Source organism: Ambystoma mexicanum, chromosome 4q (assembly GCF_040938575.1).
Source record: "Ambystoma mexicanum isolate Mex_15411 chromosome 4q, UKY_AmexF1_1, whole genome shotgun sequence".
NCBI lineage: Eukaryota > Metazoa > Chordata > Amphibia > Caudata > Ambystomatidae > Ambystoma > Ambystoma mexicanum.
Window position 1 is genome coordinate 1037931921 of NC_090928.1, and position 17553 is coordinate 1037949473.

The following is a 17553-nucleotide window of genomic DNA, read 5'->3' on the forward strand; positions in this document are numbered from 1 at the left end:
TGGAGAGTTCAACGCACAAAAACCTAAGGTGAGCAATAACCCCAAGGGAGGGGATTTGGACCAGAGGGGAGGTGGGAGTCCACCCATAACAGAAGCAGTATCTTCATTCTCCGGTTATAGGCGCTACCCAACGTCTGGCACATAACCAAGCAGAGAGGGGTCCCGGATAGCGCGTAGACCTACATCCAGTATCGTGTGGCGCCCCCGTGGAAACCAGGTGAGCGGAACATGCACCCAACTGGACGTGGCCACCATTAGCTCTTTCGAAAACCTATCCTGCCCCTTCCCACTCTGCCCAATGGCCACTGTCACTTTTCCTCTTATCTACAGACCATCGAAGTCCAACAACTCCTTCGTCAAAGACTTTACGGACTTGGTCAAAAACATCTTCTTCTGCAACTTCAACATCCTTGGCAACCACAAAATTAAAATCAATTTAGAAAGATCTCCACTGCCTACTCGACCAGCTGAACGTCATACAGCACACTAAAAAAACTCCTCACAGGAAAGGTAATATCCTCAACCTATTCATCACCACACTGCCAGTCTTCATCGCAGCTCTCTGCTTGACTGGTCAGAACATCTGGCAATCTCCTTTGAGATTAGTCACACCTCACCTCTGAAGCAAACCCACTGCAAACCAAGCAATCAAGCCTTCACATCCATCAAGACCTTCACAGTGGAGGCTGAGGGGTCAGAACTGTGAGGCGGACAACTTGAGAGGTTTTTCATAAGTAGCCATTTTATTCAATTAGAAGGGTGTGATAAACACCTCGCTTTCCCTAAGCAAGCACGGGTTTCCCTGCCTGTAAAGCCAAGACTAAAGTAAAGCACTCTAATAAAATGAATCTGTCCCTCACACGTGTATATAAGCAGGATATTCCAAATTAACATTCCAAATGAGAAAGTTCTTATCAACAGCCAAGCCCTGCTCTGAATGTAACACAAAGTTCTTCTCCATCCAAAAGTCTTTCACTTCCCTTTGGATTGTCTCATGATTAAACACGATTTATCACTCTTCAAAATGAATGCTCTAAGATTCAACAAAACCAAAAAGACTGTCTTCATACTTTCATTCAATAGAATTTATTTTCTTTGAAGGACAACTACTCCCACTTTTCTTTATCAACAACATTTTATAAGGATGGTTTTATCACAGTTCATCACAACACAGTAATGGGTTTACCACTTTCTTTCCACCACAAACTTCCACCACAATGCAGCATTTCAGTTTCTACTTCCTGGTCCACTAACCTGCCAGGACTCCTACTAAGAATCCCTTTACTGGTATACTCACCGGCCAGGATAAAAACTCCTAACACTTCTACAAATGCTCTGTGGTAAGGCTTGCTTCAAGCGTTAGAAGAGTCCGACTTTCAACAACATTGAAATTCACAATTTCTTCTGTGAAGATACAATACTCATTGGTGCTGTTTATTCCACAGATTTGTTTTCCACATGCAATGCAGGTTGTGTTCCTTTCCTCCTTGATACCTTCCACAAGGAGGGCTTCCCTCCTGCCACCTTTGAATACCCACCTTCACACCAGATAACTGCTGACAATGTCTCTTTGTTATAATGTTATAATTGCCCTTCTTTGGCTTGGGCAATGCTGGTGGTTGTCGATGGCGGCCATCCTAGCCTCCTCGTTCACCTTGATCCCTCAGCAGCATTTAACACAGTAGCCTATCAGACACTCACTGACGACTTACATCGCTGCATGGGGATCAGCAAGATTGTCGTCAGGTGGTTCACATCGTACCTTGCGAACCGCCATCAGTTCATACAAATATATTCTTCCAGATCATGAACTCCACCCATCACCTGTAGAGTCGTGCAAGGATCCATCCTGTCACCTGTAATCTTCAATCATCTTTACATGGAACCGCTTGGAACCCTCCTTTCTCCACACAACATCCACATTCAGTAATAAGATGACACGCAGATCTACCTTGAGATATCCTCCATCAAAGACATCCGTTGGCTAAAGGCCTGCCTCACATCCAATCGTGGATGTCCAGTGCTTATCTGAAGATTAGCCCCTCCAAGATTGAATTCCTACTGCTGACCAACACCACTGAACATCCTGAAATCCAGACTTGGCTCTCTATGAACCCCGAGGGATTCACACCCCAGATGGACCCCTGTGGCAAGTCCCTTGATTCAACATCGACAGACACCGCACGTTCACACAGCACCTAGCAAGGAAGACACAAACAGCCTGGTACCAACTTTCTCTCCTATGGGAAATCAAGCCCTACATACCAGAAAACAACCTCAGATCCACTGGCCAAGCATTGGTCATCTCCCACCTGGATGGTGACAAAGCCCTTTTAGAAAGCCTTCCGGCGACTACCCTGGTGCCCCTTGAATGTGTACTGGATGCTGCAGCAAGACTAATTAAAGGACTCTGCAAATTAACATTACCCCGACCATCATTGTACTGCACTGGCTCCCACTGCAAGCCTTTATCATCTTCAAATCCTGTTGCATGATCTACAAGGCTGTCATCGTGAAGTCCTCAAGCTACCTCACTGAGAAACTCAGCACCTCCGGAAGCCTCAGATCCACAAAAATAAGGAAATGTACAGAATTGAATAACAACAGTGCAGGAAGCAAAGAACCAGAAGGCAGGCCTTCTCGGTCTACCCACCAAGACTTGCGAAACTCTTCCCTGTCAATATCAGACTTGCCCCATCACTTCTACAGTTCAGGAACGGGATGAAGACCTTCCTTTTCAAGGAATGGCTCCTCCATAACACCTGGGTTCTCATACTGTGCTCTTACCACCCTACTTGCAACTCAGTGGTCTGCTCCCCACTGTCTCGCCCCATGCTGCCAATTGCCCGCCCTCCCCAGTTAGCTCCCCCCATTGCCTTTTTCTCGGCTTTCCTCACCTTGTTCTTCCCCATAGGATTATAAAGTGCTCTGTTGCTTCCCAAAGCTAGGTCCGCGCTCAATAAATAACCTAATAATATTGTTAAAAGTTATATAAAACACAGAAGGGGGCCATTGATATTAGCACATCAAAAAAGAGGCCTGAAGTGGTCCAAAAGGTAAACAAATATTTAGAGCTAGAAAGACCTTCTATGAGTTTGTTTTCTTGTAGGCTCCAGGATTGCACCTTTACGTATGACATACATTTCTTTTCGTCAGTAGGGACAATAGCTCAAGGAAAAATACATTTTTTTTCACAGAGTAAATTCGCTCTTGGATATCATTATGGCCCGCATTTTGAAAAATAGGTACTTCTGGTTTAAAAGATATGCACATTGGCAAATTGGTGATGAATGCGATCATAGAACCCCAGCCTTTTTAAAAGCGCTACACACGCATGCTAGATATAGTTCTTAACCCACCTTTTCAAAGTCTTCCTTTTCCTTCTCAGGATTGGTGTCATCAAATCTCATGATTAGTTTCCCTTTGAAGTTCACCTGGTAGTGTTGGTTTAGGAGAGCAGCCTTTGCATGGCCAATGTGTAGGTAACTTAAAACAAAGAACAAAACATCATTAAGGACAGAAATGTCTAATGGTAAAACTACACAAAAATAATGATTTCCATATGTAAATATTTGGCGATACCTGGATCGAGGAAACAGAAAAATCAAAGAAGTAAATTCATGCAGATTTCAATTCCATATAATTCCATATCCTCATCACCGTTAGGCACCCCTTACTATGTTACTGCTTAGCTTCTCCTTCGTTGTCTTCGTTTCCCTGACTAACTTTCACAGTTACCAGGGCAGGGGGGTCATTTGTTATGTTTTTTTTTTTATTGTGCATTTTACCAGTCAATAGACTTTTTACACATTTTATTAATTATAAACATTTCAGTATAAAATAGCAAAACAGACCAGTGCAGGTGTGGGGTTAAAATAAAAACAAAGACATTTAAGAAAAGGGCTAAATAAACGAAATACACTTTGCTGGTATTTACAGTCTCCTATAGCTATTAATCAAATAAGACATTATAACTGAATTACATGTACAGAGTTGTGTTCGGTTCTTGTAACAGTGGGTGAGTGGTCAAAAATGTAGGCATGGTCTTTCCCTAGGAACCCTAGTTCCATCATGATCTCTACTACTTCAATTGTCATTGCTCTTTCGTGACCTGAGCTTAGGCGTTCCCAGGTTCTTTCGTGACCTCAGCTTAGACGTTGCAAGAATAAATGTGTGAAGCCATTCGTTTGAAACCACTTACTTCTTAAATCGTGTTACGTAATTCTTCAGTGCCTACACATGATGTAAGAATATGTTGAGTAGATTGTACTATCTTTTCTCCACATAGATAGCATGCAGTATTACAAATGGTGTTCTCTTACTGCCTGTACATCTGCTTTTTTTACAAGATTTAATCGAAACCCGAGGAACTCAATCCTTAGTCTCTTATCTGGGAACCAATTCAAGTAGTTCGGCAAATAATGTTTTGGCTTATCAAATAGCGACAGTGAGGTGAAGATTTAATATTTTCTCATTTGTGCCATCCTCATGATCCAGTCGGTTCACGATAGGGCCCGCTTTAAGTCTAATGTTTCGCAATGAGATCATCTAGTTCTCTTTCACAGGCCCTCCAGATCGTCTTTGTGTATGGTTTGAGATACTTTAGCAACGTATTTACACCCTTATTTAGTTCTTGATTAAGGTCCCAGTACAGGGATTCTTCATTCGATGTCGTGATACACCTTAATGTATGAAGAATTTTCCAGTCTAGAGACATTTTTAACAAGGGCAATATCTTAGTGACCCTCTAGGATAACATTTTAGTAGATTTAACACATTTTTCCAGAGTTCTCCTTCTATGCTTTCCCAATTAATCTGCTGTGCTTGTGGAATTGTCTCATACCCATAGAGAAGTGATGGCAAAACTTTACCTGTAGTATTGATGGCACAACTTTACCTGTAGTATTATAACAGAGGCGTGATCGAAAATTTGCAGTAGACTATATATTTTTCTCATTTGAGCACCAAATGGACTGATGATTTCCTTTTAATGCCTAGATATTTTATGGGAGGACAGATCTGGAAGAGCCTCCTCCCAGACAAGCCCCAACTATGTGAGGTTTGTTGCTCGTCAGGGGCCTCCCTGTCGCCAGGGCCGAGGTGACGGGGTGGCTACTGATCGACACACAGGACTGATCATGCTGTACTGTGACCAACCATGGACACCATTTTGGAAAGCATCAGGACTCCATTTTAGATACTGACAACCTGAATTCCAACGAGACGGCCTGCCTGCAAATGCTGCGGCTTGGCCCCCACTCACAGAGAGCCATGCCCTTCCCCTGGCACCTCCGCTCCATGACAGATCCGCTGAAGGCCCGTTCTCATGAGCAACCAGACACAAACAAGTATCAGAACAAACACTACCATTTACCTTCCGCAGTACATCATGGTCCCGAAGTGACCTGACTCGCGGTTCAAGTCTGGAAAATAACAGAACACCATTCTAACAGAACAGGCCTCGACCCTGCATTTAACCCATAATATGTAAAAATATATGATGTCAATACCCCCTTTGTATTAACCCTTGTCGATGCCCAACCACACTCCAATGCCTGACAGTTTACAAAGATTGCGATATTAAATATAAACGTCAATGTTTAAGAAAGGGATAAATAAATCCATAAGTATTGGTAAAGCAAGTATGGTCTCAGCTCATACACGATACCATGTGTCTAGAAGACTTAATGACAAGAAATTGATACAGACCGTCTATTGCTAACTAACAAATGCTGCTAAGTACAAAGGAAGGCAAACAAAGCACTACTGCAAGCATGTGTGTGTGTGTGCATGGAGGGACATGTTTAAATGTACAAGACAGAATGAAAATGTATTATCGCCTCTGAATGTATTGCTTCTATGCTCCCGAGTACGCCACCAAACCTAATAACTACCTCATGTGTTATCCCGCTGCTACCGTGTGACATTGCTAAAAATATAGTCGTCCAATGCTTAATGATGTATGAAACACTGCCAATTGTAGACAACTATAACATAATATACGAATGTATAGATAGTAGAAATGTGTAGACACTTTAATATTACCAACTTTATTAACTATTTCCTTGTTTTACATAGTGTGCAGCCTAAGCACAGAGAAATGCTTCCCCCCCCCAGGGCCATCTACCCTCCCCTCCCACCAAAGCACACCAGGACAAGCTGGTGTGCGAGCAGCACAGCCTCACCTCCCCCCAATCTGCTGGACCCACTTCAAGTATTCGCCTTCCCCCACGTCCCAGACCGCCATGGTCGGCCAAATGAATTATTTACAACCTGGTCCTAAAACCCTATCGCCCAGAGGGGCCAGAGGTACACCCTCGCTGATCTAGTGGTACTCCGGTTCACCCCAAGTTAATGGGCCTCGGAGATAAGATATTCAACCCTGTACTAACACATCATAAAGTAATTCTTCACTACATCTAACAAGACCAGAATGACAGTGCAGCTCACCTCATACCCTCAGACCAGACCCCTAGGTTTACGACACCCGGTCAACAGGTCAGAAGTAACTGTGTCTTGATGTATTGGTAAAGCATCACCTTAGATGCATTCCTCTTGTGTCTTATTAACCCTTAGAGTAACCTATTGCAGGATTTACAGGACAACCAGAATTATCTGAACGAATGAATGTTGTGGGTGTGGCCACAAGGGCAGAATGTCAGGACACCCATCCATCAACGACACTGACCGCGCCTGGCCTGGCAGCGCCACCCCGATGAGCCCAGCTGATCTATCCGTCTCACGTTGGCATCACGCAGATGTCCACCAATCATGGAGCTGTTCGTCACAACTGCACCTATAGTTAGTCGACGCCACCCAATCCCTAGGACTATGTGCCCCCTATAGTATGTAGGTGTTTATGATGAAATCTTGTAATAAATAAGACTGTCTTTGCTATTGCCAGACAGAGCGCTCTCGGAGCTTGCAGAGTCCTTTGCATGGCCTATTTGATTAGATAAAGAACTTTTTACATTTACCCGCACTTGGTCTTGGCCTCATTCCTTCTTGGGGTTTGTCTGTCACTGCCTCTCATTGCGGGGAGGGTAATGCCTTTTGGGGACGCTTGCCTTCAATATATTAGGTCTTGGAGGAGGGAGAGCAGGGGGGGCGCTAGAGAGCCCGACCAAGATGGCCACAGGCCCGTAAACTCGCCACACCATCCTCAATACTAGTCAGAAATCCGTCAGTTAAACTGTCCTGGAACCAACCAGAAGAGTGGGGGACCGAGGCTGATCAACCAAGGCATAAATAGACCGATTCAGTAGCTCGGGGAACCCTGAAGAAGCCAAGGACTCAGAGGGAGCAGGCCGCATCACCGCCAACGGCCACGGTGTTGGTGGAGCAATAAAGCCAGAGAGAAACTAACCTACGCTGGAAGCCCCAACGCCAACTTACAACATCCAGTCACGGGAGAAAGGATCTGACAGGAGAAACTGTGCGGTCCCAGATCTTGGAACGAGCAGCGGAACGGGAAACCCACTGGCGGATTCCCGCTCCGGCACCCGGGAGACGCCAGACCAACTCAGTGGCGGTATCGCAACACGACAAGAGTGACCCAGTCGGGGCTGCACGCCTGGCGCTGCCATCACCCAGCACAGAGCCGACTCGGAGTGGTATCAGACAACGTGGGACAACATCGCGCCAAACATTGGGACTCGGAGCGGCCCGCACCGCGTCCGACCTCCCCCACTACAGCATTACCGAGAATTGAAGACTGCATACCCGAGGAGCATCCTGGCTCGGCAATGCAGGAAGACACCTCCGGAGGTGGGGCGCAGGGATGTGAAAGGCGTAGCCCCAACACTCACCCGCATAATAACAGGGAGAGGACATGGGAATTCGGACATTAGCTGCTGCAGGCAACAGGACCCGAGGGAAGCATGAGGTAACTTAAACGGACATCAGCCGCAGCAGCACGAAGGAGCAGAGGAGCACCATGGAGACGAGAGCCCCTGCGGTGGTGGCGTGGCCCCTCTGACCAACGGGGCCACGCAGGGGGGGGGACTGTGTTGAGGAGAGCGGGAGTGCCCTGCCCCCGACCACGGTGACAGCGGCACCTCGCGGGGACCCGCACGGCCCACGCAAACTACCCGCTAGCTGGCCACACACCAAGGGGAGAGGGGGGCTGGAGAAGAAAACAGGAGACCACAGGCTCGCAGGTAGCCCACAGGGGAGACACACAGCAGGAACGCCCCAACCCCGCGCAGGGCCCGCTACTGGGGGCTGGTCCCCTCCAGCGGGTCACCCCTGAACACAGCAGCAACGGAAAGTGGAGCCCCCCCCACCCACATCAAGGGGACAGCAGAGACCTGGAGTGTGCAGCCAGGAGCCTACACCCCACCCATAAGGGGTGTTCGGGAGATGACACTTGGGGCAGCACAAGGTCCAAACACCAAACAATGCAGTGCAGGGGCACCGGCGCACACCCTGTGCAGTGGTGGTCTACACGGCCTGTGGCCCGATTCCTCGAGCTACGCCGTAGTGATGAGACGGGTTGCCCAGGTGGCACAGAGGGGAGCCCAACCCACAAGATCAGGGAAGAGACTGCAGTGAAACGGGACCACACATTAGCAACCCGGTAAGAACCTAAGGCCGCGGACAGCCGGTGCACACAACTGCAGGGGGCCTGCAGACTGATGCGGGCACGGCGGAGGCCCTGGGCTCTCACGACAAAGAACAGACAGGACACGGACCAAAACGAGGCCACTACACCAGCCCTGTCCCGGGAGTGGAGACTGGTGGTATTGAAGGTCTTGCACTACTGAAATTATCTGCTCTTGTAACAGCCATTTATACCTGGCTTGTCACATTCCATTGCTCTTAAAAATCAGGATTTTTAGAGATTCACTATCAGATTGTTTTAACAGCCGCTGAAGACCTCGTGGTGTGTAGTCCAAAAGGACATCATCTGCATATGCAATTAACTATGCTTTTAGCGCTGATCTTCGGGCTTGCTAGTGATTGTGATGAGTGCTACAGACAAGCCGGCCAGGTAAAGAATTAAAAGAGGCAGCCAGTATGCACCTTCGTCTTACTCTGCGTTCTGTTTGTATACCTTCTGTTAAATGACCTTGGGTATTCAGACGTAGCTGGACTAAGGTGCCTCCATATAAGGTCTGGATTATTGATAATCCTCTTTGAATTCCCCAGTATGGTAGTATAGCCCAAAGCATTCTATTAAATGGTATCGAAGGCCTGATATAGGTCCAGCCAAGCACCATATATCGGGTGACCCTTTTTTACTCATGTCGGGCACAAGATGATGGACCATTAAGGGTAGCAGATCACCCTTTCCGAAATCCCATCTGGAATCTGCTTAGAATTTTGTTTTCCGTGATCCAGTCTTCTAGTTCTCAGAAGACAACCGATGACAATATCTTTCCATCAATGTCGAGCAGTGCAGTAGGACAGTAGTTTAAAGGATCATCGGGATAACCTTGCTTATATATGGGGATAATTGCAGTCTTCCATGAATCTGGGAAGGTCTTATTAACCAGGCACATTTTAAACATGTGCAATAATATTGTGTCTCCCATAAGAAATTATTGAAATTGTCTGGGGTGAGCTTTTTGTATAGAGTGCCTTCTCTATCGTTGCTCAAAAGATTTCAGAGCTTATTATTTAATAATAATCCATTTTGTTTGAATTTTCGGACTATTTTTGCCATTATTTACTTTGAGGACCTCAAGATGTTGCTGGTCTAGGATGAGATTTTCCCAATTTTAGTGTTGCTGAGGTCCGCTTATGGTCTCTTGTCCCTCGACTTCAAATGGGGACATTTTCGCAACACTCAAATAGGGCTTCTGATAGAATCAGATAATCCAAAATAGAGACACTTTCAGGCCTCGACCAGGTGATGTTCGCCAGTGTGTCACCATTTTCACTGCCATTCACTATTCTTAAGTTTTGATCTTTTAGAAATTTAGCTTGTCTTTTATTTCTTCTCATTTTTTTCAGTGATTTGTCTGTGATCTTATTATCAAGTACTAGGATACATTGGGAGTTTAGGTCTCAAAGTATTACAATATTTGCTGTAGTATACTTATCGTGCACCTTTGAGAGTAAATGTGATAGGGCTTCCTGAAAAATAATAAATTGAATTGTCGCAGGGTTCCAATAGACATAGATGATTATGTCTTAATAGGTACTTCCCGTTCGCATCTTCAGTCTGGCAGCTAGGAGACCTTGACAATCGGTTGTGATGGTTTCAAAGTCCAGACACAAAGATATCTTTGCTGATATCATTAGGCCCCCTGGCGATCTTCCCTGTAGTCCTGCTGTTGCCATTTGTTCTATTGTTAAAAAGCCATCTAATGTAATTTTGTCCATCAGCCATGTTTCTTGAAAGATGGCTAGATCATATTTAGCAAAGAATTCTTCTTTCATCATTGGTCTGGACCTAAATGATTTGGAACCTCTTGTGTTCCATCATAATAATGATAATTCTAATGGCCTAAAGAGAATCCCGATTTTCCTGCATTTTCTCAACTACGAAGTTCATGATTTCTGGGACAATTGTCCACATAACAGAATCAGGGTTAGTCAAATTATCTTCATTTCCTTCTCATTGCACGCTCCTGGACCTATGGTCTGATTTTTTACTTTTGATTGGTCTTGCAGAAATTTCGATGCCCAGATCGTTAAGAGTTTCTGCGTGCACTAATTAGGCTACCGCTCCAGTTTGTGATTTTAACCCTAATTCTACTAGAGTGTTAGGGAGAATTTTCATTTCGGTGCTAATTCCATTCAACCTTAGAGACCCCCAGCTCTTTTGCTGGACTTTAGACTTTTTAATTTTAACTCTGGAGTGAGCGAGACCTTTTTCTCATTGTCTCATGTGTTTTTACCTGTTTTGGATTATGTTTCTCCACTGTTTTTGGAGTCTGACAAAATCCATAGGCATCTACTTTTTGTATGGTGACACACAGCACCTTCAATGCAGGGTCACAGAAAAATCCACCAGATTTCTCATAAGGTTTAAATACCTTTTCTTGTGTGAACTACAGTTACCAAGAATAGTAAAGTGAAATTGACTTGACTTACCTTTTCCCTTTGCAGGGTCCAGAACAACCCAACTTATGTGGAGTGCTGGGGGTTACCTAATATCCCCTTAGCCTACATTCTCCTGTAACATTTTGATGTTACCCTCACTACCTTAAATGGCTGAACCCTCAACAGCAGTATAGCACCCATGGGGGAACCATTTTGTCAAAATTGTCCGTGTCTTCTTTTTGCGCCATTTTCTGTTTGTGAGGTCATTCTTGGTTTTTACTCTGTGCGTGGAGACAGATTCGAGCCCTTGTTTGTCTTGCCTTTGGCGGGCTTCAGTCTTGAAGCCCGACTCAGGCTCCAGTGTGTCTGGAAGTGTGTCTGGAAGGACAGGATGTGAGGGAGGGTCCCGAAACTCCTTTGTCTCTAGGAATGCCTGAATGCAACCAGTCCTTATTTGCTGGCTCGCTGTCCTTTTAGGACAGCCACCCGGCTGTGCGATTGACAGCCTAAGCTGTGAATGAATGGAAGAAACCTGCGTAAAAAGGCGAGGGTCTTGGGACTTCAGGCAGAGTCGAGCACGGGGAGAAACGCCAGATGATTAAACCATGAACAAAGCTTGCTGCATCCTCCTGGACCTTTGAATTGGCCGGTGACGCACTGCAGCTCATTTCGACAGAGAAGCTCCAGACCAAACTACTTCTCCCCTTGGGTAAGTGGGACCAACCAACCCCGGTACAAACTCCACTGGACCACCATCCCCGACTGGCTGTGCTGCTTCGTTGCTGCGAGAAACTAATGCCAAGTGTTGAGTAATCTGTAGTTGAGTGAAACGTCTGAAACGATATCGAATCCGGCTAGAAGTTCCAGGAGTCCAAGGACCCTCCAGAAGCAGCACGACCAGATCCCGAGTCCCCTCACCAGAGTGCAGGATCCAAGGAGTGAAGGAAGCCCAACTGGTATCCGAGATGCGTGATGGTGCGGTTTGCTAAGTGCTGAAACTGGGAACTGCCGCTCAACCGAAAAGAGCCGGTAGCTACCAATGCCCTCCCAAGTACCACCGCAGGGGCCCTCCAGACATCCTCCCTCTTGTCCCCACATCTGAGGCTCAGGAACAAGGCTCTGCACTGCTGTAGCAAGACAGAATACAGCTAGAAAACTCTTCTTCAAACCAGAGGTAATGTTTAGACTTGGGGTACTTACCTCATTTTCTTTTAGCTGTGCATTTCTCAGTTGGGAATTGCAGTCGCTTACCTTTCAGAGTTGATTCCAACTCTTCCTCTCAGTCTTAACAGCTTGTGACCCTACAAGGGATGTTCTACAAACGAACTTTGTGCAAGACCTTTTATCTGAGAAGTGCCTCAGCTCCATAGACTGTGTTCCAATTGACTTTGGCTGTCCTGGCTCCCTAAAGACTATTCTAGTCCATGGACTTTGATACTGTTTGTCCCTCAAAGGTGGTAGCTTGTTGTAGACTGTTACTGCTGGGAAAGGCTTGTCTAGATTTCATTGGAGGATTTACATGTCCTCACATCTACTGAGAACCTGTTTAACCTTTTCCTTCCCTAAACCTTCCCTTTCTGCAAACTCAGAATCTGAAATGTATAACTAGTGTGACATATAAATGCCATTACTATCCTTGTGATTGAAGTCACCTCGGGGTGTAGGAATTGTTTAAGAAACATATCCAAAGATTATCCACCAACTTGTTGTGATTCTGGAAAGTCATTTTAAAGTATATTTGACTTCTATAACGAATTGCCTTTTTAAAGAACGCCCATTTAAAACTGATGTTACATAAATAACTATTTATAACTGAAACCTTGAGTGCAAGTTTCCAAAATACCTTCAGCTATCCCTCCGCAAATACCTCCCCTCTCGAGCTCTTCGCTCCTCTACCTCCAACTCCCTCAGGTTCAGTCGTTTTTCAAAGAAACAAGCTGGGGGTAGATCTCGGTCTTCGGCTGGGGCCTCCCTCTGGAACAGCCTCCCTGACACTCTAAAACTTGAGGAGAACCATCTCCAGTTCCGGAAGCACCTCAAGACCTTCCTCTTTTCTTCTGCCTTCGCCCCCCCTCTCCCCTGCTGATCTGTTCGCTCTTGGCACCGTGCAGCTGGCCATCCTCTGTCCTCCAGGCCCAGGTACCTGCTCACCCTGCCATCCTCCCGTACTGCCTCCAGGCCACCCCTTGCACTGGGGTCTGTATCTGTACCCATACAGCCCCCCCCCTTTTTTTCTTCCTGCACTTATCAGACCTACCCTGTCTGCTGCCTTAAACCTCGCACTTGCAAACTGCTGGCTGCACTTAAACTGTTTGTTGCCTTTATTATATATTTATTGTTATTTATCTGTTTTTCCTCTGCTTTACACTTTCCATTTTTCGCCCTTCCATGCACTTTTCCCCTCCCCCTCTACCATGCACTTGTGCTTTCTCAATGTCACTGGGCCTACTAAGAACGCTGTTTTGTTCTCCCCTGTTCCCCTCCCTTGCCTTGTCACGCTCTGAAACACTTGTGTACAAGCGCGATAGAAATATAAATAAATATCAATACTTGGTTACTTGTATTTACAGATTTCATTTGTACAGTTCTACAGCTCACATTTACCCCTCTTGAGAGAGGCCTGGCTGCTCAGTCACACTACCAAGACCTATAACAAAAGGTGGGTTCCCTAATAACAAGCAGATAAGTGCTGTGTAGTCTCACACAGTGTGACTGCATCAATGTTTACCCAACAGTGTGCAAATATATTAGGGGAATCTGACTCGCTCAATGTCGTTTGAGGCAAAGAAATATAGCGCTGGGATTTGTTTTGTTATTGCTAGAATCCCACTTCTGTTGAACGGTTTTGTGTCATTTTTCCTCTTACACTGAATTAGCCATACTCTAGGAATTGTGAAAGGCTGTAGAGATGGTATTGGAGTTCTTATTTTTAGGGATTCTTAGGAAGCAGTTCATTCTTGATGGTCTAGTGTGTTAGTTGTCATCATAGAGTGGCTTCCTGGAGCTTAAATTACTTTGGACCCTGGAAATGCCTGGGTCTCTGCCAGAGGCGTTGCTAGGGTGGGTAGAGGGGGGCTATAGCCCCTGGGCTTTTGGTTGTAGCCCCGGATAGAATCTCAGGAGCTAGCTAGCCCCCAGTCTCAACTGTTCCAACATTAGCGTAGCCCCAGGTCTTTTCCAGACCTAGCAACACCCCTGCTAAACTTCTGTTGGTATTCTCTAGGATACTCTTTGTTTCTAATGTACTTTGCTTAGTGGCTTGATATTGGTGGAAGATTAATTCCCATCTCACTAGATCTTGTTTTCCTCCGATTTCTTCTGATGAGTCTACATGGTTGCCTTCATCATTTCTTCTTGCATTCATTTCATTATTACTCGTTCGTATGTGAGAGTGCTAAGTATTTACTATGGATTGGCATATTTTACATTTATAGAATATAGGCTCGAACTCATTAATTTTTGGTGACAACTTTTTGTGATGCAGTAGACATTTTTAGGACTGCCTCTTTATTTACAGGTGGTCGCAGAAGAACAACCCCCACGCCCACCAATGCAACATGATGGGGGAACGTGTAGCTGGCTCTTTTTTTTCTCCTTACCCTGTTTCTTTGTATCTTCAATCTCTGAGATCTTATCACGGCGTGCAAATGCTGTTTTTATCAAATTTCTTATTTTTTGATTTTGGTTCTCTCCTCTGTGATGTGGTTGGGAATATTTGTAAGTCTTTGGGCACATTTTTCCTTTTGCGTTGTGAATTTTCTGGTATGTCAGTTAATGATGCTATGGAGATTTTGCTCATTGGGACTGTGGGATGTATCAACCCACTCATCCAAGCCCTGCAATATCACTGTACATTGCTGGCAGCAGAAACATAATGGCCGCCGAAAAGCATGCTGCTCGCTAGAAATCACCAGAAATTGCACAGTGAAAACCTGAAAAATAGGCCACCACCCACTTTTGCCCATCTTAGTGAGCACAGGAGACCACTGCCAAAAACCACCATTGGGCTACCCACAAAGTAGCCTGAAACCACTTGGAAATAGCAATGCTGATTGAAAAAGAAACTCAGAGCTGTTTGAAAATCCGTTTTCTTGATTGTCAAAAATTGATAAAATCATGGCTCAAAAATCACCTAAAAGATCCCACCTCTTTGTTGGGTGTTCCACATTTACTGCAAGAATCCATATCAATACAAGGTCAGCAAGAATCATAGAACATCATCCTATTTTAAAGATACTTGATGGAAAGACGGCTGTCAAAAATGGGTGTAGTACCGTTGCTCACCTCTACTTGAAAGCCAGCGTTTTAAAACCATTTTGTGTAAAGTTGAACAACTGAACTCAAACTATGCCAAAGAAGAGAATTCCATCAAAATGCCATATAGAGTGCCACACAGTGATTTCATGTTGAAAATATATGTTGCTTATTTTAAGTTTATAAATGTTATTTTATTTCGCAAGGAACTATGTTACAATTGATCAGAAAGTAACCTGATGCAGTTAAAACTCCAAAAGGCTTGCTTCCCCTGAGAACCCTTCACACCTTGTCATCCCCACCAGAAGGAGGATGTTGCATTGGCATGCTAATCAAGAGGGGGGGAGATTTTCTCTGCAGCCCAGAGAAAGGAACAAAAGATGCCTTGGACTGAACAGGGAATGCTAATTTGAGGTGTAACTGACCACAACATGCAGGCAGGAAAAAAGACATGTGACCCTCTGAGTCAGCCCAGCTCTGGGGGCGTACCAGACTGAGATGTGGATTTAACATTGGAGTAAATGTATGTTTTATAAAAATGCTTATAACAAAGTGTACTGAACTGACAAAAATGTGAAACTTTGCTATTGTGAAAACGAAAAATTCACTCACAGTTCAAGACTAAGCTGGACTCCGTGCGATGTTCTGAGACCAAACCCCGGAATGTATTCATATTGTAGATACTGTGTTTATGCAAGAAACATGGAAACTTACAGTAATATGCCCAGAGAGGATATGCATGCATGTATCAAATTTGGTGCAGAATGAATATTGAGAAACCCTCCAAAAGCGCGAAAACTTTGTCATTTCTGAACCCAAGCTCGTAGAAACATGGGACTTGACCAGAAATGTACCTTAAGCAATCTCTCATGTAATTATGTATTCTCAACAACTTGTGCATCTGGGAAATGTTTTTTGGGAAAATAGATTTTCTATGTAAAAGCAAAACAGAGGGGTTTCTTTTGGACCATAAGCACAGCATCACTCTGACTCATTCTGACACGCTGATCCTTTCTCCAATGAGGGGATAGGAAATCCTCTAACCTATCAGATCCTTAGAGGGTTGGACTGTGAGGACAGATAGGAGACACACGTTTCCACTACTCAACTGATTTCTTGGAGCACCACCCTGCAGGAAGACTACAGATCTAGAACCAACTCTAGGACCAAACTCTAGAACCCTGAAGCAGAGGCCTAACCCAAAACTGAACTCTTTTCAGCAGGCCTTCAGAATCTTTTTGCAAACTGATTCTAACCCCTAAACTTCCACAGGGCCTAACTAAACCATTCAACAGCCTGGCTGAGCTGTTTTGCTTCTAGCTAAGAACCCTGTGCTAGAACCAAGATCCAGACCCAGAAAGCAGCTGTAACGCTCACCTGATTCCCGCAGAGGCGCCGGTCTTGACTGGGTGAATGCCGTGTCTTCAAAGGTGATGTATAACACACGGTTGGTTCCTCGGGCTGGACCTCTGTGCACTGTGTGTCTGACTCGGAGAGTAAGATGTCTTAGGTAGGTGAACGCTGAGCTCTCCATCTGCCTCGGGGGCAGGGTGCCGTAACCAGTTTCTTCACTGGATAAGGGTGCAGGCCTCTTGACCTCAGAGGACTGCTGTCCGTTGTTTACTGCACGAACGGTAAGTTCTGGGCACTTCAAATGTCTTAAAAGTCTTTAAGTGCGTAAGGCGTAGCTGCTGTGGAGCGGTGCCGAGGAGCACGTGAGTATGGCTTTTGACTTATGTAAAGTTCTTTTGTAATGATACCTCTTGTTTTGCAGGGTTCCGGCGATGACGGATGGCGGGCTGAAGAGAGTTGAGGATCGAACCCGCGTGAGGAATAGAAGCGCTTGGAAGCACGTAAGTGAGCGCTTGTTGCCTGCTTCACGATGCGCACTAACTGTCTCTTTTACCTTGCAGGTACAAGTTCGGAGCTTTAGAGAAGCTGAAGGGTGCTGGGATACCCGCTGATTTCGGCGTGGGAAGGAGTGATGGCACGTGAGTAGTAAAGTTGCCCAATGTCTCTAAACGCACCTTCTTTTGTCTTTCAGATGCGCGATGCAGCGCGAAGACCTCCTGAGCGTGCGAAGAGTCGGTAAGCCTTTGTCTTTCAGATGCTGGTATGCAGCGCGAGGCGTTGGTGACAGCCGCTGGACCAGGTAAGAGATGCGCTGCCACTGAAGACCGTAGTGCTAACCTGTTCTTTCTTTGTCTTTATAGGTGCTGCTGAAGACTGGATTCCAGGATGGTAAGCCTTTGTTCCCTTAGGCACAGGATCAGAAGACACGGTGAGCGTTCTGCTGCAGAGAATGCA

At 45.5% G+C, this 17553-nt stretch overlaps 1 protein-coding gene across 2 annotated transcripts in view; it reads right to left on the reverse strand.

The window, feature by feature from the left end:
- Positions 1-17553, reverse strand: part of EPRS1 (glutamyl-prolyl-tRNA synthetase 1) — a 1308133-nt gene that overhangs the window by 1125927 nt on the left and 164653 nt on the right. For both annotated transcript variants that reach the window (XM_069608586.1, XM_069608585.1), the window contains exon 7: positions 3360-3486. In XM_069608586.1, coding sequence (XP_069464687.1) covers positions 3360-3486 — 127 coding nt within the window. The remainder of the gene's footprint in view (positions 1-3359; positions 3487-17553) is intronic.